Here is a 23,320-nt window from a genome sequence, read left to right as displayed (position 1 = left end):
GTTTTGTTATACATGGATACATGAACCATTATTATATGAACTTCAACCTTAATCAACTTTACTGATTAATGATTAATGATTAACTCTTACACTACACATTCTCCACTCTGTTACAAGTAGGCTGCAAACACAGCACCCTCAGGCCCTCCTTCTGATCTCTGGGGACTTCAACCACGCCTGTCCATCCACCACACTGCCCACCTTCACCCAGTATGCTTCCTGCCACACCAGAGACAATAAAACACTGGATTTATTTTATGCCAACACCAAGGAGGCATACCACTCATCCCCCCTGTCCCCCCTGGGAAGAGCTGATCACAACCTGGTTCATCTTCTGCCTGTCTACAGACCTCTGGTGCAGAGAGAACCTCTGTGTGGAAAGCACCGTAACCACCAGGACTGTACGCTGCTTCTCCAACACCAAACCCTGGATTAAACCAGATATAAAAGCTCTCCTGAAGGAGAAGCGGAGAGCTTTTAACTCTGGAAGTAAGGAGGAGCTGAAGGCCATTTAGAAGGAGCACGAAGGAACATCAGGCAGGGAAAGGAAGGATATAAAAAGAAGACGGAGGAACAGCTGCAGCAGAGCGACGTCAGCGGAGTCTGGAGAGGTCTGAAAACCAACTCACGACACAAACAACCAGACTCCCAGGCCAGAGGCGACCAGCAGTGGGTGAATGATCTGAATCTGTTCTTCAACAGATTTGATCAGTCTGCCCCTTCCCTGGCCCAGACATCACGGCTGCAACCCCCCTCATCCTCACCTTCACCTTCCCCCTCACCTCCACTCCTGGCACACTGCTTCGACACCTCCCCCACCCCGCTCTCCTGGACATCCCCCCCCATCTCCGCCCTGAAGTAGGCCTTTCAATGGACACGCTGCAGTTTGCCTACCAGCCTGGCATTGGGGTGGATGACGCCGTCATCTTCCTCCTATGTAGAGCTCTTTCTCACCTGGAGAAGCCCGGAAGCTCTGTGAGAATTATGTTCTTTGATTTCTCCAGCGCTTTCAACACCATACAGCCTGCACTTCTGAGGGACAAACTGGAGCACGTAGGGGTGGCTAATCACCGTGGGATGCTCTCTGGACTCTGTGCAGGTGGTGGGAGAAAGGAGGATGACAGTTAGGCTGTCATCTCTGAAGACTAATGATTCCCATCCTCTGCAGGAGGAAATAAAAGCTCTGGAGAGCTCCTTCAGCGATAGACTGATTCACCCAAAGTTTGTGAAGGAACGCTATCGCAGGTCCTTCCTGCCTGCTGCTGTCAGGCTACATAACCAGGTGTCTCAGGTGTGTTGCCTTGACACATATTTGGAGGCAGGGCCGGAGTGGGACTCATTTTCAGCCCTGGAGTTTCATGTCTCAGACCAGCCCACTTTAGATCACGACCTATTATAACCTTGCATGTTAAGTCTACAATAGCGCACTGTTCTCTAAAGCCTTGTAATTCAGTGTATTTTTCTAAAATATTTCCAATTCAGTGCAAGTAAGGGTTGCTTCACAATGTAGATTTATTTCAACATGATTGCACATCTCCAACATTTTTCTTTACAACACAACATCCTTTTCAACAATATCAGAATCTATATTCTGTTCAAATAAGTAGTGCCTACTCTGGATTTGTGGGCTTATGGCTGGTGCTTGGTGCTGGATCTTGCTTCTGAGGGGCTACAAGACAAAGTTTCCCAGTTGTGGTGTCGCATCATACTATTATTTAAATTATATAATATTATGTTATATGTTTCAACGCCACACAATTCATTGACTTGATAATTAATTAACTTGAATGGTGGTGGTTGGAGATGTATGCATAGTCAGACGCAGCTGCTGAGCTCCGTGGAGTCGTTGTCTCGACCGTGGGTGCCGCAGGGACTTTGGCGTTCTCCGTCCACTCTTCTGATGAGGAGGTGTGTCGGTGGTTGATTCCACAAATCATTGGAAATGTGCGCATAATCAGACCGCCGTTGCAGAGCACCACGGAGCCGGTGTCTCCACCTCACCAATTCAGCTGCTGCAGAGACTTCACCTTCATCTGTGCGCTTAATGAAGAGGTGTGTCGGTAAATGACTCCAAAATTCATCGCCGGAAATGTGTGTGTAATCGGAGCGCAGCTCGCACAGCTGCATGGAGCCAGTGTCTCCACCTCAGAGGGCTCCAGTGAAGGCGGCCCAGGGATAGCGGTAGCAGCATATGTGATACCCAGTGCCATGACTGAACACCGGCCCAATTTAAAAAAAAAAAAACCTGAACACCGGCCCTCGCAGCCCAAACGTCAGACCGGCCCACCGGGAATTGTCCCGGTCCTCCCGATTAGCCACTCCAGGCCTGAACTTTTTTCTCATTAAATTACGACTTTACTCTCGTAATATTATGACTTTTTCTCAGTTACGACTTTATTCTCGTAATATTATGAGTTTTTTCTCATAATATTATGACTTTATTCTCGAAATCTCTGAATTTTTTTTCCTCAATGTGGCCCTAATACTCCGTCGTACAACTGACTGCTTGCGAGCCGCTTGTGTGTGTGTGTGTGTGTGTGTGTGTGTGTGTGTGTGTGTGTGGTCTGTTTTTTTCTCGTTTTTTCAGTAGATGACAAGAGCGTTCACTGCCGTGCATCATCTGGCAGCCAGGTGAGTTGGTTCATTAGCGTAATGAAGGTAGGGAAAGCTCCTGTCATCAAGTGTCTTTGTCTCTGTGGGGGAAGCGGGGCTATGGGCTACACACACAAAGTGCGATCTTCGTGAGGGGGGGACAAGGCGGAGAAGAAAACAGAGAGTTGAGCATAAGAGAAAGACAGGGATCTTGTTCCTAAACCAAATGCCATGGCCTGTGTTGGAGTGTTTTGGATTTAAACCAAATGACAGAGGGGAGCCCAGTAATTTGGATGAGCCAGTATGCCAGGTTTGTTCGAAAACCATCTCAACAAAAAGAGTGAATACAACCAACTTAACTGCGCACCTGAGAGTGAGAGACTGACAGTCTATTTTTTGTATTTATAAGGTCTTTATTTATTCATTTTGGTATTTTTACATGTTATTTCTGATATTTAAATTTTCTTTTTTTCATTTGTAAATATTCTCTTTAAAAGGGTGTACCTGCATCATTATGCCTTTATTATCATTATATAAGTTTAAAAAAATGGTCTAAAAACAGCAAAATTACAACAATAATAAAAATGGTCTTAAAAAGCACAATATTGCACAATATTAGGCCCTTTTCCACCGCAGGAACTTGGGGGTAATTTTACTGGGCCGGGGCCGTTGGTGCGTGTCTCCACTGCAGGAACCACCCCCGAAGAAGGTGAGCTAGCAAAGCAGTTTTGTGTTGATATGTGTGGTATTTATTCAGTTATGGGAAATCACGATGTCTAGAAAGCATCAGCTAACAGCAGCATCAAAGCTAACATCAGGACGTCATCTGTTAAAAGCCTCCCGTTGTCGGATACGACATGAAACTACACCATTTAGCTCAATCATGTTGTAACTAAGACATCCGCTGGAAAAAATATTTTCTTCACGGGCCATTTAGTGAGTTATTACAGACACCGCTATCGGCTAACGGCGTCTCTACGTCCCCTGGCCAAAATGGTCGCACAACGAGCCCGTAACTTTACAGGAACCTTCCTCATACTCCGCTCTCTCAGTGGAGACACGGCGTTTGAGAGGGCCGAGCGAGAGGACGTTCCTGTAGTAGTTCCTGCCCCCCAAATAGTACCAGGAACTTCTTCAGTGGAAACGGGCCTATTATCGCTTATCGCAATGATTTCTGACGCATTTAATCGCCCAGCAAAATTTGTTATCGTGACAGGCGCTACAAACTTTCTGGCCTGTGCTACAAAATTATCACCCTTTCTAGCACCAGTGCTATGGGCTAAAAAAGTTAACGTACAACCCTGGCTAAAGGTCATATCTCCTCAATGTACTCATCTGAGGCTCATTCATGTAATGTAACTTGCACTCAGTGTACACCTTTTATAAATGTGGCTCTGCCTCCAGTTTCCAGCAGATCATTGTTTGCTAGGTAGCATTGTGATGGTGGGAAATATGATATCAGAACTAAGTGAAAGTGTCAAACGTTAAGTAAATATTCAAAGCAAAGAGGGGCTTTCTCAGATCATGGCAAGACCAAAGGATTCCAAGGGTACACTGCATGGAACTCTAAAACGCTTTGCAGTAATTAACTGACTACCATACCATATATACAGCCTAGTGTTTGTCAAATTTGTATGCTTTTAACAACCTTGACGCTATAACATAAAAAGAATAAGAAAGAAAGTTTAGAGATAAATCTGCTAAACAGCTGCTTGCTTTGTTCATTTTCTGATTATTTCCAAGTTTACATAAATGGTATTCGATTTTTAATATGTCCTATATATCAGGGGCGATAGTTTGAGACAACAAGGGAGGCTGAACTTCCCCTTAAATTTCATAGAAGAAATAGTGAAATATGCACTATTGAATTTACATTAAAATAAGAATTTACATTGCATTAAACGTGCTCTAGGATGCGTTTAACATCATGACTATGATGTTCAAACGTCAGCTGTTTATCACCAGTTTTCAAATGCAACCTACCTGTCATACATTCTCGCGGAGCCTCCAAGCATTCCTATGAGACAGCGCTGAGCAGGTTTTTTCATGCAGCAAAGCGAGACGGTCATTGGATAAATGCAACAAAATCGTCACTTCCAGAGAGACTCAGCTTCCCTGGGACCTAATGGAGCGGTAGGCCGGAGAGGACGCTCGGTGAATGCATGATGATTGGAGGAATTGTCTAAAAGGCTGAACCCCTTTGTGATTGACAGTGCTTCGCATTTCGAGCTCAGTCCTATGCGGATATTTGTGAGTGGAGTCTTCTGACAGAGTGCTGTCCGGAGTTCTTTATTTCCACAAGCAATATAGCTCATTTTCACCGTTTGTACAGTTCAGGTGTTTAAACCCATCTGAAAATCTTTGAGGTGTGTTTTGCTGTGGTTCTATGGCATGAGTGTGGTTGAAAAACAGTTTCAATTAAATGTTCCTTCTATAAGTTACTGCCTCGCTACAATATGACACATTTTATGATGTGAACTTAAAGTGAGCTTCCCCTGTTTGAAAGACCAGCAGCCGCCACTGCTATAAATATTAAGGGTACAACATAAACAGATACATTAGCCCCTTTTCCACCAACATTTCCAGGAACTTTTATTACCAGGAATTTATTTAGCTGGGTAAAAGAATTCCTGGTAATTTGTATGGTTTGCATTTCCATCGCACTTTTTATTGAATTTGAATTAATTCAAATTCAATAAAAAGAGAAATTAGCGTGATGAAGTAGATGATTCGGCATGTGCCCTGTATTTGGCTCTGCCAGCTTGGCTGGTTGCATGCTGGTATGGGGGGAAATAAATGCATGCTGGTGTGGGGAGAGGAGGGGCTGTTTGTCTCAGCCAGCAGCTAAGTTTGAAAGTTAAGTTAAGAAAGATAAGTTATAAAAGTTAAGAAAGATAAGTTAAGTTAAGAAAGATAAGTGTCAAACTAAGTTAGTCTACATACAGACAGCTGTCATTTGAGCTTGTTAGTAACAATTCGCTATCAGCTGAACTCACATGCTGTCCTTGTGTAAGACATAACGTTAGTGACGGCGGATGAGAGACTGTGGACGGAGCATATTGAACATCGCTGTCTACATGTTTACATGCTCATGCTTGCTGAACACATGATATGATAAAGTATTGGTTTCTTGCTCGCTAAGGTTTAATGTCACTTATAGTAACGAGTGTAGCTGCTGTCAACGAGTAATTTTCGTGTTATCTTCACTTTAGTTTCCACCGCGGCCGTTTGGCTGGTCACTGGTTACTGTGTCGTGTGCGTGTGTGTGCGTGTGTGTGTGTGCGTGTGTGTGGAGGAGGAGTTCAGTCCACGCCCATAACTTTTTGCGGCTTAAGAAGTTAAGTTAGCATGTAGATTGCACCCTGGCTTTGCTTTTGAATGCTTTTCATGTACTGTGTTGTATTATCGGTAAGCACTTGACTTGCACGTGTTAAGTCGCGTGAATCGATAGACAGACAGACCTATCAGTTTATGCACCAGTAGCAATTTTTGACAAAGCAGCAGAAATCGTCAGAACACCGGCACAAAAAAACCGATACCGTTAGCGCTTATCAATACTACCGTCTTTGATAATTTAGCCCCAGGGCTAATTTAGTACCAGGTTTTGGCACCCATCCATAATCAAAACACAAACAAAGTGAAGCTTGTAGAAATGAAATAAAGTTTGCAGACACACTGACACAGAAGTGCGGAACGCTGCAAGTGTGTCATCCACCGATCAGTGTTCTTCAACTAACAGCCCCGCCCCTCAACAATTCCTGGTTATCTGAAAAGTCCTACATTAGGTACTTTTTTTCAGGGAAAGTTTGGGGTTGAGGGAAAGTTATTTACCCAGTAATTTCGGTGGAAACGCATCAAGGTTTTTCAAATTCCCAGGTAAATGATAAGTTCCTGCGGTGGAAAAGGGGTTACTGTCATGTTGAATAAACTTTATGAATTAACTGGATTTATACAACCCGGGGGCTAGGTTCGGGTTCAGCCCACTTGATATCCTGCTCCATTGAGTGTGTGTGTACAGTGCCGTGCTGTGGGTTCGGGCCGGGCTTTTTTATAACTGTCTCAGACTTGGGTCGGGTTTAGTCAGGAAAATACGGCCTGAGCCACACTCTAGTGCGCGCACATGTTTATTTAAACAGGCACCAAAGACGAAACTGTGTAGGCCTATAGAAAATGTATTAGAGATATGAGTTAAATTTACAGGAAAAGCAACTTGCCCTCTTCCTGTTATCAACATTCCGTCATAACAAGTGTGATTCATACCACGTCTGAGTTTTAGTATGTGACTGGGTTCCTCTAAGAAGAGTCCAAAGACGGATCAGGTTGGCTATGTTTTGATATTGTAATGAAAAATTGAATAAAGAGGCATTCACGAGGACAGCTATGTGTTCTCTTCCTGGTTGAAAACAGCTGTTGTCACTACAACAACCACAGACGCATTCTGCTAAAAGTCGCCAGTTAACATAGGCCTTGTTCAGACTGCAAGCCAAAATCCAATTTTTAGCCAATCTAGATTGGAACCAGATGGCTCTTATGAAGTCTGAACAGTCATAAATATTGTATAATTTAAAATAAAGTATTTCCACGTGAGTATATGAATATTGGCTTTATCGACCTGTAGCACAACAATAAACGTTAGGTTTATGAATTAAGTGTGTTTAAACCGCTGGTTTTTGTATTGGAAAGCAGTGAGATTGTAAAATGTTCCTCAGTGCATGGACAGTGTGGTCACAAGTTGATCTGGCTACCTCCCAATTTGAAGACATAGCTGGCTGTATGTTGTCGGATTTTTAATGGATCTGTCAGCGAAGTGGTGTTGTTATAGTGGCGCACCACGTTACTTGTGCGCTTTTATTTTATTTTCCCATAATGAAACGGGTTCGAATCCCGTGAAAATATTCTTTTTACGTTTCACGGGGCTGAACGCTTCTTTAATATGGCACGTTTATTTAGGCAGGCACCAGAGACGAAACTGTGTAGGCCTATTTAGATTTATTCGAGATAGGAGTTAGATTTACAGGAAAGGCAACTTGGCCTCTTCCTGTTTTCAACATTCGGTCATAACAAGTGTGATTCAAACCGCGACTGAGTGTCAGTCCGTGACTGGGTTCCTCCAACAAGAATCCAAAGACGGATCAGATCGGCTATGTTTTGATATTGTTATGAAAAACTGAATGAAGAGGCCTTCGCGAGGACAGCTACGTGTTCTTTTCCTGGTTGAAAACAGCTGTTGTCACTACAACCACATACGCATTCGGCTGAAGGTCGCCAGTTAACAGGGTCGCGAGTAAATCCGAAACACCGGCACAACTGACGACACACGTTCAGCATTTCTATTTAGTGTCAATTAAGTGACATATTACATAGTCTCACACGTATGCCGAATAACAGACTGAATTCTAATAACATTCGTATCATTTTTTAGAGGGGAGTTTTGTTTACTGAAACAGTGAACATACCAGTCAGAATTCGGCAAATAGCTACATTGAGCTAGCTGTAACGTTAGCACTCTTCCTAACGTCAGACTATACTAATTCCACGGCAGTGCTATCGGTAGACTGAATTCGCTTTTACGTCTGGAACCTCCCGTCTACAGTGGACTATTCTTTCAATTTCACCGTTAATGGCTCGATAACCTTAACATAAATGTCATCCCTGCATCGTGCCAAAGTTTTATCAATGTTAGGGAGCTAACAATAGCTAACACAGCGTTACTCATCCAGCTGAGGATGCTGCTTTCTTGTTTATAACGATAACATGGGAAATCAGTTACCGGTTTGCAAATATCAACCATGAGCAAGTTTACAATTAATAACTTCGTTATAACCCATAAAGAAATGTTTTTGTGTCGGGTTACATGCAGCTGCCCACCTTGTTGAGAGCCCGGATGCTTTCAGTTTCCATTAAGAAGATAGTATTGGTGGTGGTGGTTGTTGTTGTTGTTGTTGTTCTTCTTCTTCTTCTTCTGCTTCTTTTCTTCTTCTTTTTATCCTTCTCCTTCTTCTCTTGTTCTTCTTGTTTTAATGGCGGGCTACAAACCAATCTTAAAGGTGCATGCCGCCACCTACTGTATCGGAGTGTGTAACGTCATGACTTTATACTGGATTCATTTCATAGATCAAAGAAAGGAAAAAAACAATGATATTTAAGCAATATCACACGAGAGGCTGTAATTGTCTTCGGCACTCGGCCTGCGGCCTCGTGCCTACGACCGAATCACAGCCGTAACGATATCACAGTACAACATCACGAGCTCGAGTGATATTGCTTTTATACAACAGTTCAACAGTTAAATAAGCAAGGCTGATTAAGAAATGTTGAAAAATGAGGACAAAATAGATAATTTAAGCATTTTATTTGTCTTCCGCCAACAAAAATAGTTCCCTCAGGACTCCGCTGTCACCGTTGCTATGTAACGCAAACATTTTGCGCCAGGCACTTACTCTTTATACACATTTATCAGCACGTTTCCATTAATTGTGCAGCCGGTGAAATAAGTCTCTGGTGACTGCATGGTGGACTGTCGCTTCACAGGCACAGCCGACTCTGCCTTCTGATCTGACAGTATGTTGCTTTTCTCCAAGTCATTGAGCTCCGCTGATGAAACACTGACAAACCTGGATGTGTGCTTAGATGAATTCAGCTTCTCCTCTCCCTCATCTTCCTCTGATGACCATTCATAGTTCAATTCAAAACTTATTTTAGGAAATAAATCTATATTTTTGGCTGTTTGACACTGGATGAATTAATTAGCCTACGACACAACTGCTGACCTAACTGACACTAACCGTCAGTTTTGATTTGATTGTTGATTGCAATCAGCTGTGAGGCGGAGTGATACATACACAGTGAAATAACCGTGATGTTGTACTCCAATATCATCACGGTTTTACTGTCTCTCGACCAATCAGATTGCAGGGCCGGAACTAACTGTTGTATAATAATAAATAATTAACTATAAATCATCATATTCTGGACATTAAGCCTGTTTCATTTATGCTCTTAAAGTGCAACTTGCAGGTTAATTTTAAAAAATATATATATATATACATAGCCTTGTCTGAAAATTACCATATGAGAAGTTAATTCAGAATTTATTATGGTTTACACGACATAAGGGCACAAATTCAGAGGAAAAAGTGGCCATTTTTAGCTCCTCTAAAAACGCTTTTTTTTCCCCCAACATCACCAGATACTACGTCACGAGAGGGACTCTGTGTCCTTGACCATGCCTCTGTCCAGTGTGCAGTAGTGGTAGTGAGTCTGAGTGGTAGTAAACTTGTGAGTTAGTGTTTTTTCAGTTGTTAACAGTTTCAGTTGCTTTCGCCATTTGAAAAAAAGGAGGAAAAAGGAGTAGAGTTTGTTTTCGTGCCTGGGTGCATTTTGTGCAGGTGAAGAGGCGCAATTTCACGGCTTCATCTGTGACCAAAAACTTGGTTGTGTGCAGCGTTCATTTTGGACAGGAGGATTATGTTCCTGACGATTTAATGGAGTTACGGATGGGTGATATGGTGGTATGTGCGGGGCCGGGAGGGCGGGTGGTATGTGCAGGGCTGGGAGGGCGGGCAGGCTCCGCGGAGAGGGAGACCCGAGCCTCGGGGGTATGTGCGGGGCCGGGAGGGCGGGCGGGCTCTGCAGAGAGGGAGACCTGAGGCTCAGGGGTATGTGCAGTGCTGGGAGGGTGGCCGGGCTCCACAGAGAGGGAGGCCTCCGTGTTTGAGACGGGAGCGGGCGGCGTGAGGGTTGATGGGCAGTGTCAGGCACAGGGGCGGGCTGGCCATAGGGAGGTTCGGGAGTATTCCCAAACAGCCGGTCTGTTCCGGGCCGAACTGGCCGGTGGTCGGTACGTTTTTTTACCCCATAAAATGCAGCCGCGGTTGAGCGCAGCAGCCTGCCCTCGCAACCGCAGGTGGCAGTGGCACAGTGGAACGTCAGACTGGGTCAATCTAATATTTTGCATATTAAGGGGGAATACAAGCGGTTAGAAAGCACTGCCTACATGGCCCTATCATCCCAGACGGGTCGGGCCGGCCCGACAAACCCGACCGGACCCGCGGGTTCGGGCCGAAAAAATATGTAAATGACTCGGGCCAGGTCGGGCCTCGGGCTTCCTTTTTTTTTCGGGCAGACAATTAGGCTAATGCTGGTGTGTCAGCTGCGTCGGGTCTGGGCTTAAAAACCCGCAGGCCAGGTCGGGTCGGGTTGTAATTTTCAGGACCATTGAGAACTCCAGTTTGTGTTTTTGGATGTGTTCAGGGCACACAGAACATTAAAGGTAGCCTATCAGCAATGTTACACCATATGTGCATAAATCATTAATCTGCTTTATCAATTAAAAATAAAATCCATACTGGCTGACCAGAAAAACACACAAATTTCATTCTTGCAAAAGAAAACACAGCCATTTCAGGAGAGAGTCTGTGTTCAAAGTTAAAAAGTGCATTACATATGCCGTTTGTTGGGACACTTCTGACAGTAAGAATCTTTTAAAGTGCAGAGCAAGCCTAAAAGTACAGACATAGGCACACTTGTTCTTACCACAGGTAAATTTCACTGCAATCTGGCTGTCCAGGAACATGGCGGTGAAAAGACAGCTCGTGTCCTCGGATGACTTGAATGAGTAGTGTGAACTCATGATTTTTAGTGCCCACAGTATCTCCGCTTTGAGGACTTCATTTTTTGCAGAAACGTCCAAAGTTGTCTGCTTTGTTGCTGTGGAAACTGTAGTAGTGTTGCTGGATGTCTTCACAGCATCAGCGTTCATAAACTCACCTATGGGTATTGCGCTGCTAGCAACTGCGGCTACAGTCTCGTGCTTTTTCCCCTTCAAGTGGCTAACGAGCACTGCCTCACCCATATTCGAAATGTCAAATATTTTACAGTACAGTTTGCATTTAGCACGTCTTGGATCAGTGTCTTTTCCCAGCCATAGTTGGTATTTATCCTTAAAAAGCCATGTATTATTGAAGTTGCACTTCCCTGGCATTTTGTCGGCATCATTCCGTTTGCTAGCAGAAGCAACTCCAGGCTAGTGGGCGTGCCTGCAGTTCCTAGGCACATGCACGCCGCATGCCCAGTAACACGGACTGAGCCAGACTGAATAAACTTTTCACACCACCAAAATATCATGATGGTCCGTGGCAATTTACATTTTATTACGACACATCGATTTTGTTTGGATTAATTGATTAAACTTTAGATATATTTCCATGACTTTTCCAAAACTTCTGAAAAAATATTATTTTCCATAACTGTTCCAGGGCTTGGAAATTGCATTTTAAAATTCCATGACTTTTCCAGGTTTTTCATGACCGTACGAACCCTGACCAAAGAAGAGTGCACTGGCAACCATTGACTGGTAGAAGGTCTTGAGGAGCCCACTACAGACGCCAAACAATCTGAGTCTCCTCAGGAAGGACATCCTGCTCTGTCCTTTCCTATAGAGGGCATCTGTGTTATGAGTCCAGTCCAGTTTATTGTTGATGTGGACCCTTAGGTACTTGTACAAGTCCACCATCTCCACCTCCTCGCCCTGGATGGTGACTGGGGCAGGTTGCCTCTAGTAGTCCAACACCACCTCCTTGATGTTGAGTTGAAGATGGTTTGGGTTGCTCCATGCAACAAAGCTCTCAATCAGTCCTCTGTACTCCTCCTCATCATCATTGCTGATGCATCCAACTATAGAGGAGTCGTCGGAAAACTTTTGGAGGTCGCAGGAACCAGAATTGAACCGGAAATCAGAGGTGTAGAGGGTGAAGAAGAATGGTGCCAGTTCCTTGGGGCATCACAGTGTTACTGGACACCACCTCAGATATGCAGCCATCCACCCTGATGTACTGCGGCTGTCCCGTGAGGTAATCCAAAGTCCAGGCAGTGATGTCTGAGTGAAGTTGCATATCCATCAGCTTGGAGGCTGGGTTGAATGCTGTTTAAGGCACTGGAGAAGTCAAAGAACATGACTCTCACAGTGCTTCCAGCACTCTCCAAATGAGACAGGGCCTTGTGAGTGAGGAAGATGATGGCATCCCCCACACCAACGTGCTGCTGGTAAGCAAACTGCAGGGGGTCCAGGAAAGCAGAGAGCAGTGGCCTCAGGTGCTGGAGAATGTCACATGTGGCCCTCATCTTTTACTGTATAATGAAAGTGAAGCTAATTTACACAGCTGACATTAGCGTGCTACGAGTAGTGTGTCCGTAGTACTAATGTTAGCTAACGTTACTTTCCGGGACACTCCAGGGATTTGATTGCATTTATTTTTGACCTCGTCTCCACATATGATATATACTTTATTGATCAGTGACAGGCTTTTGAATAAGAGGAAGGTGGAGAGAGGTGAAAGGGAGAGCAGAGAAGGTGTGTAAAAAGAAATGTAACGGGCAGAGGTGCAGAGGGCAAAAAGAAGTTATGCCGTGAAGAGATGACAACTGTTTAAGCCACAAAAGCTATTTACCCACTCTGTCCTGCTCCTCTGCTTCTGGAGCAACGGAAACAAACTATAGAAACCACGTGCTTGGAGACTTCCGGTGCTACGATGCGTGGGTAGGCGGAAGATTTTGGAGCTCCCTGTCAATTGCTCAATAATTCGATAAATAACGGTGCTTTGGTATCTACATCGTCCATTTTTGTCAGTTGGGAACAAACAACTGTTCTGGTGATATTTTTGATATTATCACGTCTTTTTTGAGTATTACATTAGGCCGAACCAGCCTCGTGCTAAGGGAGCTAGTGCCGACCTAGCTAACTCCGCCGCATTGGACAATGCTGTTCTAAGTGCTATTGCTTCACTTCGCACTGATTTAACATCTGAGCTGGCAGCACTGAAAGGCGACATTTGTGCTTCTGTGGACACTAAAATAGACAGTTTAGCAGCATCTTTGAGATCCGAAATTACATCAGTATGGACTGAAATACATGGCAACCTAGTGGCAGTCAGATCCAAGGCAGGGGCCTTGGCTAGCCGCATGACAGAGTTGGAAAAGGGGACAAATCACTAGGCAGATGAGGCTACATCAAGCAGGGGGCTTCCCTATCTGAGAAGTGTGAGGACCTAGAGGGAAGGTCACGTAGAAACAACTTGAGGATCATTGGCCTGCATGAGGGCACAGGGGGACCTCGCCCAACCGATTTCATTGCTAACCTGCTAAAAGATGTCCTGCAGCTAGAGGAGAGGCCACTGCTTGATAGAGCACACCGTTCCCTGCAGCCGCGTCCCCAGCCTGGAGAGAGGCCACGTCCCTTCATTGTACGGGTGTACTACTTCAGGGTTAAGGAGGACATTATGCAATGTGCAAGGCAAGCGGTTCCGCTCCTCTACAACGGCCAGAGATTTTTGCTATTCCCGGACTACACTACCGCTGTGGCTAAAAGGAGAGTAGCATTTGATAAGGCCAAGAAACTGCTCCGAGATCGCCAAGGGGTGAAATATGGCCTGCTCTTCCTGGCGCAGCTGAGGATCACACGAAACGGCACCCAGTCCGTGTTCAACACTCCTGAAGAAGCAACAGCTTTTATCCGCAGCAATATCCTAGCCGGCTAACCAGCTTGTGTTGGCTGGATGATACCTGCATACGTTAACGTTAAAGTACTGTGAAAATGCTGTCATCGATAGCTTCTTGGGCTAACCGCTGGCTAATTTGGCCGGCTAGCAGTAGCCTAGCCGTTTGTGAACTAATGCTAACATTACCTGTTTGCCAAAACATATGCTGGACTTTTCCTACACGACCAGTGTGTTGTTGTAACAGGTGCTTAAAGTGCCTGTAGTATGAAACAGTAAAACTGATCAATAAAAATACTTTACAAATGTTCACCACAGTTAAAACAAAGTCACTTAAAACATACCTTCCAGGAGACCAACATATTTCCCAGCCACACTAGACAAAAAATGCATCAAGAGAGAGCTTGAGTGCTCCCTGTATATCAGCTCTCAGTGAGGGAGACAATAAGGCAATCATCCTCCAGGTGTGTGCCTGCTAGAGAAAGACAGAAGGTGGAGCTTCCCTGAAGAGGAAAACTGGGTGCTGGCATTACCAGGCCAAAAACCAACCTATCACAGACGCATGGCAGTATGAGGACAGTGACATTTACAACATTTGAAGTGGATAAATCTATTTTTGTATTTAGCAACAGTTGGTTCACAAAGAACTTGGGGGCTGGTATCTTTTTCATTGAAGCCCTTTAACAAACCTATAAGACAAAAGTATAAGAGTGGATTAAACAGTGTGTTTGTCTCCTTAAACTTAGCTGCAAATGTTAGCATACCTGGCTAACTTGCTAACTACCTACAGTAGTAACCGTGTTACTTTACAGTCATTAGTTTGTGTATCTTTAGCTAACTACATAACTACAGTATGCTTTAGCATTGTTACATTACAGAAAAGTCACATTATTAAAGAAAAAGTGTGTAGTATTTTTCCACTGGGGGAGTCGGTCCTGGATGCCATTTTATCAGAGTTTAGGGTAAAGTTAGCAGCTCTGTCCTGCTCTTTATTGGATTAGGGGTGGTTTCAGGTCATGCATGTAAAAGATACAGAGTTTGAGGCATCCCCATTCATTCTTAATTAAGTTGCTCAGTGGCACATGAAACTAAATAAGCTTGATATCCTCGATATGAACTTACCTAGATCTTCTGCACCAAAGGGCCCACAGAGCAAATGCACCAGAGACTTACAGGGGCTGAGCAGCTTACTTCTGCTTTAGCCCTCCACTTACTTAAATAGGGATAAAATGATTTAATGAGTGTGTGAAAACTGAGTGCAGGTGGCACCTTGTATGGCAGCCTCAGCCACCAGTGTATGAATGTGTGCGTAGTGTAAAAAGCGCTTTGAGTGGTCGGATGACTAGAAAGGCGTTATACAAATGCAGGTCCATTTACCATCACTAACACTACATGTTTTAACCTTTCAAACCTTTGTTGAAATTATGGTTTATGAGCTCAATCTACCCCTAATTCCTTATACCTAAAACCAAAACAAAATTTAAAAAAAGAAAGAGAGACAGTCTGTTTGGAGGATCATGTTGAGATTCTGACTTTTTTTTTATTATTATTATTTTGTTATGGGGGGAAAAACAGCTGTGTTACATCAACTGAAAATCAAACCTAGTTATCTACCTCTGCTTCCATCTCTCTTTACAGGAAAAAAGGACAGCAGGATGAGTGCTGATGGGTCCGCCTTGATTCCTCAACTGACACAGACAGTCGACATCCTGCAGAAGACAGAGTGTGGATCCTGAAAGTAAACCGAGGGCTGGAGGATAGTGTGGAAGGTCCATAATGAGGAGACATACACATAAAAATACACACACATTAGGAGACAGGAACAACCACATTCTGGTTGACGCTCTTCTTCCTTGTGATTCTTTTCAAATGTGATGAAGACATCAGTAATTCTGCATTGCCTTTTTGTTTCTTGATTTGTTTTTCCAATATCATCTCTGCCTTGAGATTCGTAGTCATTCATTGTACTGACAAATTTGTCTGTCTGAGGTCCCTCACCACACAAAGACAGAATCCCTTTTTGCAGGAATTGTGCAAATTTGCAGGAAAGCCCAATCAGTCTTCTTTAAGCATTAGCAGTATAAAAGCAAAATCGGGGAGTGCAGCAAAATGCCACCTACCTACTTTTGTTTATACAGAATGCGCCTTTTTCGGGGCAATGGGGGGCGTGAGCAAGTACAGGGTACCCGTGGATCCTTGAAAAGTCTTAAAAAGTCTTAAATTCATGTATCCAAAAGTAAGGCCTGAAAATGTCTTAAATTCATTAGAAATGTCTCAAATTGGTCTTAAATTCATTACTCAAAGGTCTTAAAATTGTTGCGGAATGAATATTTAATCTGACTTTATTTCTTTTCTTTTTTATATTCTCGCGGCACTTTTCTGTGAGTATCCATGCGCCGTCCAATAATGGGGCACGTTGGTGGTAGCACATACACAATGAATGGGTTCATTGGCGGAGGTCTGCGCTTTGCGCACTCTGTGTGAAAAGGGCTTAACGACGCGCACTGCCCACCTGGCACTCAATATGCTGCTGTAGTGGTTTGTTTTCCAGACATGTGAGTATCTTTGAGCAGTGAAAGTTATTATTTATGACTTTTTACTTGTCGGCAGTGATTAGTTTTCCACAGAGCTCTACGTGCGAGCATTTTACTCGCATTTGCGACGAAAAATAGTTTTGTGCCAGCAAAATAAATCATTCAGCACGCAGTGCGAGTCAAGATTTCAACCAGCAACAGAAACAAAAGGCGAATCATGCAGGTTGTGGGTTGAACGGGGGTCACAGACAGGAATATGGTGGTCAAATAGCCTACGGCGGCTCTGCAGCGCAAAATAACGGCTTACCGGCGGCGACAAAGAAATCTGACTCCAGGTCCAGTAGCCTAATTTTCTCTTATGCTGGCGTCACGACTGCCGTTCACATTTCTCTCTGTGGCAGGCAACAGCCCACAAACCTCACCGCACTTTAGGGACTGTTCTTTACTTATGGAGAGACTGTTCTTTAGCCTACTTGTCAGGGGAGGAGGGTGGCTGGTTGATTTTTATTTTATTTATTTATTTTATTTCAATCCCCCCATGTTAATCACTTATTGATGCTGTTTTTCTATGAATAAGTCAATAAGTAATTTATTCCATTAAAATATCATTGATGTATTATAGAAAAGTGATTTATCCTTTTATAAATGACAAAAGGCACATCTGCCTCATTTTTGCTGTGGTATCATAATACTACTCAGAACCGTGATACTTTCACTGGTATCGTACCGTGGGTCCCAATTTTGGTACCATGACAACACTAGATGTCACAACCATTCCATTCAGAGTTGCGCAGTGAAGTGGCTCTGGTGCCGCTTAAAAAAGTGTTCCCCCACTTCTAATTTTACAAATTAAGCACTGGTTATAGTACAGCGGGATCCCCCAACCATTGCTTATATTTATAGTTTTTTCGGTCTTAAATTCCATTCAAGGTGGCATGAAAAAGGTCTTAAAAAGTCTTAAATTTAACTTACTGAAACCTGTAGATACCCTGAAGTAACAAAACCTGTAGATCAGCGTGGGATGTAAACAGTGATGTGTGAGGGAAGCCGCAGCTAGTGAGTCCTTCGGCGATTCTCTTGTAAGTTGGCCCGTCCTTAACCGTCTCCGTCACTTGACAATTAATGGCCTCTTTGTTTGCGAGGACAAGAAGGGCACGCAATTCCTTGTTTCCCCAGTTGCTCATCTTTACAGTGTCTGTCAGGTTTGTGTTTCCCGCTTGCTACTAGCTGCTTGCTAATTCCTGCTATCAGCTGTTTCCTGTTTATCCACCGCCAGTGGGTCGGACATGTGGCGTCATCAACAGCTCCTCCCACAAGTCATCAACAGCCCCTCCCGTGGCAGAAGGCCGCCTCGTTCTGTTTAAACCAAAAAGGTTCCACCAATATGACTACCCTATGAGGCAGAAAACTGGGCAACTCAGATCAACTCGCCAATCCGGCTCTGTGGGTCTAAACGCTTGCAGCTTGCTGGCAAAACGGCCCAACATTCGCTGAAAATCTGGCAGTGTAAAACGGGCTAGACACTAACATACTTAAAAACCCAGACACCTAAATCTGCATTGCCCTCCCACTTTCCAGCTCTCAGTTTTCTTTCCTGCTTGTCCATCATCCAGTGGAGAGAGCAGTCTGAGTTGGTAGAGAGAATGAAAGCCTGATCACCAAGTCCCCAGCAGAGGACCGGATCAGCCTGGATGAATATTAAAGACTGCTGATAAAGCTGCATCAAGTCATATATTCATGTATTCATAGACCCGTTCTTTTTCTCTGTAAACTTTTCAGTAAAAATGAGCATAGTTCTTGTATTCTCTGTGTGTTTATGGCTCTACAGTACCTTCTGTGTTTTACTTATCAGAGGAGGGGAGTGGCTTGACTGTGACTTTGTTTTGTTTTCATTTGTTTGTTTGTTTTAATTTTGACCCTCCCAAAAGTTACAAATACTTTTCCTTGAGCCTTTTTACTTGAGTAATCCGCATCATGTCCTGCCTTCGTCATGCCCTACCCAGGTGCCATTCCTCAACTACAATCTCCTGTTATGTGCTATGTGTGTGAAAGAAAAACTCTGGACAATGTCAAGACCTGATTCTCCGTTTCAGAATATGGCCTATGTCATTGTGAGTTACAGTAGAAAAGTTTTAATGTCACTGAGAGCTACAGTATAACTCGAGTGATGGCATTGTGGCATTACAAAACTTACAAGAGGGGCCTCCGCAATGCCAGAGCAAACTATTACTCAGCTCTAATAGAAGACAATAAGAACAACCCCAGGTTTCTTTTCAGCACTGTAGCCAGGCTGACTGAGAGTCAAAGCTCTACTGAGCCTTGTATTCCTTTAGCCCTTAGCAGTAATGATTTTATGAGCTTTTTTAATGACAAAATTCTAACTATTAGAGGCAAAATTCATGACCTCCTGCCCTCAGATAGTACCTATCTAACCTCAAACACAGCTGTAAAACTTAATATATATTTAGATTGCTTCTCCCCAATTTCTCTTCAAGAATTGACCACATTGATTTCTTCATCTAAATCATCGTGCCTCTTAGACCCCATCCCAACTAGGCTACTTAAGGAGGTCTTTCCTTTAGTTAACACTCATATATTAGATATGATCAATATATCCTTATTAACAGGCTATGTACCACAGTCTTTTAAGGTAGCTGTAATTAAACCTCTACTAAAAAAGCCCACCCTGGATCCAGAGGTGTTAGCCAATTATAGACCAATATCTAATCTTCCCTTTATGTCAAAGATCCTTGAGAAAGTAGTCGCAGACCAGCTGTGTGATTTTCTCCAGGATAATAATTCATTTGAGGAATTTCAGTCAGGATTTAGATTGCATCATAGCACTGAGACAGCTCTAGTTAAAATTACAAATGACCTTCTGATTGCTTCAGACAAAGGACTCGTCTCTGTACTTGTTTTATTAGATCTTAGTGTGGCGTTTGACACAATTGACCATCAAATTCTACTGCAGAGACTGGATCACTTAATTGGCCTAAAAGGTTCAGCACTAAGCTGGTTTAAATCTTATTTATTTGATCGTTTTCAATTTGTTGACGTTCGTAATGAATCATCCTTACGTACTAAAGTTTGTTTTGGAGTTCCGCAAGGTTCTGTGCTCGGACCACTCCTATTTACTCTATATATGCTTCCTTTAGGTAACATCATTAGAAATCACTCTATAAATTTCCATTGTTATGCGGATGATACTCAGTTGTATTTATCGATGAAGCCAGAAGAAAGCAATCAATTAACTAAACTCCATAACTGCCTTAAAGACATAAAAACTTGGATGAGCACCAATTTCCTGATGTTAAATTCAAACAAAACTGAAGTTATTGTTCTTGGCCCCAAACAACTCAGAGACTCTTTATCTGATGACATAGTTTCTCTAGATGGCATTGCTCTGGCCTCTGCCACTACCGTAAGAAACCTCGGAGTAATATTTGATCAAGATTTGTCTTTTAATTCTCATTTAAAACAAACCTCACGGACTGCATTTTTTCATCTGCGTAATATTGCGAAAATTAGGCCTATCCTGACCCGAAAAGATGCAGAAAAATTGGTCCACGCTTTTGTTACCTCAAGGCTGGATTACTGTAACTCTCTATTATCAGGTAGCTCTAGTAAGTCCTTAAAAACTCTTCAGCTAATTCAGAATGCAGCAGCACGTGTACTAACAGGAACTAAGAAACGCGATCATATCTCTCCTGTTTTAGCTTCTCTGCACTGGCTCCCTGTAAAATCCAGAATTGAATTTAAAATCCTACTGTTAACTTATAAAGCTCTAAATGGTCAAGCTCCGTCATATCTTAGAGAGCTCATAGTGCCATATTATCCCACCAGAACACTGCGCTCTGAGAACGCAGGGTTACTCGTGGTCCCTAAAGTCTCCAAAAGCAGATCAGGAGCCAGAGCCTTCAGCTATCAGGCTCCTCTCCTGTGGAATCATCTTCCTGTTGCGGTCCGGGAGGCAGACACCATCTCCACATTTAAGACTAGACTTAAGACTTTCCTCTTTGACAAAGCCTATAGTTAGGGCTGGCTCAGGCTTGCCCTGTACCAGCCCCTAGTTAGGCTGACTTAGGCCTAGTCTGCCGGAGGACCCCCCTATAATACACCGGGCACCTTCTCTCCTTCTCTCTCTCGTATCCTATTACTGCATCTAGCTAACTCGGCCATTCTGGATGTCACTAACTCGGCTTCTTCTCCGGAGCCTTTGTGCTCCACTGTCTCTCAGGTTAACTCATATCGCAGTGGTGCCCGGACAGCATGACGTGTGTGGTTGTGCTGCTGCCGTGGTCCCGCCAGATGCCTCCTGCTGCTGCTGCCATCATTAGTCATTAGTCATACTTCTACTGTTATTATACACATTTGACTATTGTCACACATGTATACTGCCAGGTATTAATACATACTTTCAACATATTGTACTGCAGTAGCCAGAACTATAACTATAATATTATTACTTTCATTAATGTTGTTGTAAGCTACTGTCATTACCTGCATCTCTCTCTCTCTCTCTCTCTGTCTCATTGTGTCATGTGGATTACTGTTAATTTATTATGCTGATCTGTTCTGTACGACATCTATTGCACGTCTGTCCGTCCTGGAAGAGGGATCCCTCCTCAGTTGCTCTTCCTGAGGTTTCTACCGTTTTTTTTTCCCCGTTAAAGGGTTTTTTTTGGGGAGTTTTTCCTTATCCGCTGTGAGGGTCTTAAGGACAGAGGGATGTTGTATGCTGTAAAGCCCTGTGAGGCAAATTGTGATTTGTGATATTGGGCTTTATAAATAAAATTGAATTGAATTGAATTGAATTACAGAAGCTCCTCTGATGTTCGGACCTATCGACCTAATCACAATGTTTGTTTACAATAACTCCCAGGTAGAACATCTCTGTCATGTACATGAATTGAAACAGTACTGAGCAATTGCTTCCTTACTTGTTTTAGCTTTTATCCACCTAAAAAACATTATACCTGAAAAAATCAATATCAGCTCAAGTGTATGCTATCTTTTTTTTCATCACTGTACTTTGCAGTCAGACAGCCTTTTTTGATGGGGAACTTAAATGGTTATCTAAAGGCCACCAGACTCCATTAACCATAATAGTAATTTTACTTAGCGGATATATGGGTGTTGCTGGTTTACCACTGCCTCGATAGCTAAGTGTGTAAGGTAAAGCAATGTAAATATTTCAAATATAGTATACATTTTAACGGAAATTATATTTTAAAAGTGGGTCTTTTCGGGAGGCCAAGCATTTTTTTCCTGCGGCCCCCAGCCACAGAAGCACATTGCTTAGCATCCGTGGTGGTACTCCCGTTTGCTTCTCCAAATAGGGAATGTGCTGACTGCCATCTTCACTAGGTAATACACTGACTATGGATAAGTAACAAACCCCCAAAAAAATTTTAAAAAATTTAAAAAAAAAAAATTGTTTTGAAAATAGCCCTTGAATGCCAGCATTGATTTGCTGATTTGAAGGTCAAAAAACATCAAAACCAGCTTCAACCTGGTTGTGAAGTGAATGTTCATTAGATATCTAGGTCTAATGATTGTTTTTTTTTCAACAATATTTAAATAGCTATAATTAATCATTGGAATACAGTAAATTAATAACCTTGATTCTGTTGTTTTCATTTATAAAGAACATAGCTCCACCGGTGTGACAGTTCTGACAAACTGTAGCTCACAATTAACATTCACTGTTACATTCATTCAGGTTCAAGGTGTGGTCTTTGTTCCCAAACCTAGTTATAAAACTACATTTCACTAACAAAGACCACACCAATAAGGTAAAGATTTTGAATGACTTATTGCGTATGATGGATTTCGGAGGAAAAGCGTGAAGGGGTATGGTTCAAAGGGATGATGGGATGAGGGTCGAATGGATGAGGAATGGAGGGATGAAGAGATGAGGGCTGAATGGATGAGGAATGAAGGGATGAGGGGTTGAGGTTCAAAAGGATGAGGGATGAATGGATGATGGTCGAATGGTTGAGGGGATGAGGGAAGAAGGGTTGAGGGTCGAATGGATGAGGGATGAAGGGATGAGGGATGAAGGGTCGAGGGTCGAATGGATGAGGGATGAGAGTCAAGGGCCGGATGGATGAAAAGTTAGGGATGACAGGGTAAAGATCAAGGGATATAGAGTGAGGAATGAAGGGATGAGGGTTGAGGAACGAAGGGATGGAAGACTAAGGGTTGATGGATGAAGGCTGGGTTCCTGGGTAGCATGCGAGCATGATGGTCGATGTGTTGGGTCGAAGGCAGGAATGCAGGAGGGATCCCAGGAGTGAGGCTGAACGGGGGAGTTGCCTCTTCGTGAGCTCGGCTTTGGATAGAGACCCCAAAAGAGCTTCAGCTTTTTTTTTTTTCTTTTTTATAAATGTTTTTATTGTTTAGTTATGAGTTGAACAAAGCACATATACAAACAATCACAGTCTAGAATGTCATGTGGCACAATACAAAATATGACATCACAAGATTTAAAATGAAATAATTACAGCGACCAAAATAACATGTATACAAATCATTAGGAGCTTGTCAGACTTCACCACTCAAACATATGTACTGTAGCAAGGTACAAGGTACTGTAGCAAAGTATTTCAATTTACCTTCATTATACTATCTAATTCTTTCCAGGCTTAACACGTTCTCCATTTCTCTAAGACACATCTCATACATTGGTGCAGTCAGATA

General features: G+C 43.2%; 1 protein-coding gene across 2 annotated transcripts in view; it reads right to left on the bottom strand.

Moving 5' to 3' along the window:
- Positions 1-8,694, bottom strand: part of LOC125900116 (transmembrane protein 50B) — an 84,919-nt gene extending 76,225 nt beyond the window's left edge. The window contains exon 1 of one of the 2 annotated variants that reach the window (XM_049594914.1): positions 8,461-8,694. In XM_049594914.1, the coding sequence (XP_049450871.1) occupies positions 8,461-8,493 (33 nt within the window). In that variant the 5' untranslated portion in view covers positions 8,494-8,694. The remainder of the gene's footprint in view (positions 1-8,460) is intronic. The other variant, XM_049594913.1, reaches the window with a different exon arrangement.
- Between the last annotated feature and the right edge of the window lie 14,626 nt (positions 8,695-23,320).

This window comes from Epinephelus fuscoguttatus, linkage group LG13, assembly GCF_011397635.1.
Source record: "Epinephelus fuscoguttatus linkage group LG13, E.fuscoguttatus.final_Chr_v1".
NCBI classification, from domain to species: domain Eukaryota; kingdom Metazoa; phylum Chordata; class Actinopteri; order Perciformes; family Serranidae; genus Epinephelus; species Epinephelus fuscoguttatus.
Note: the sequence above shows the minus strand (reverse complement) of the source record. Positions and strands in the feature narration are given on the sequence as shown.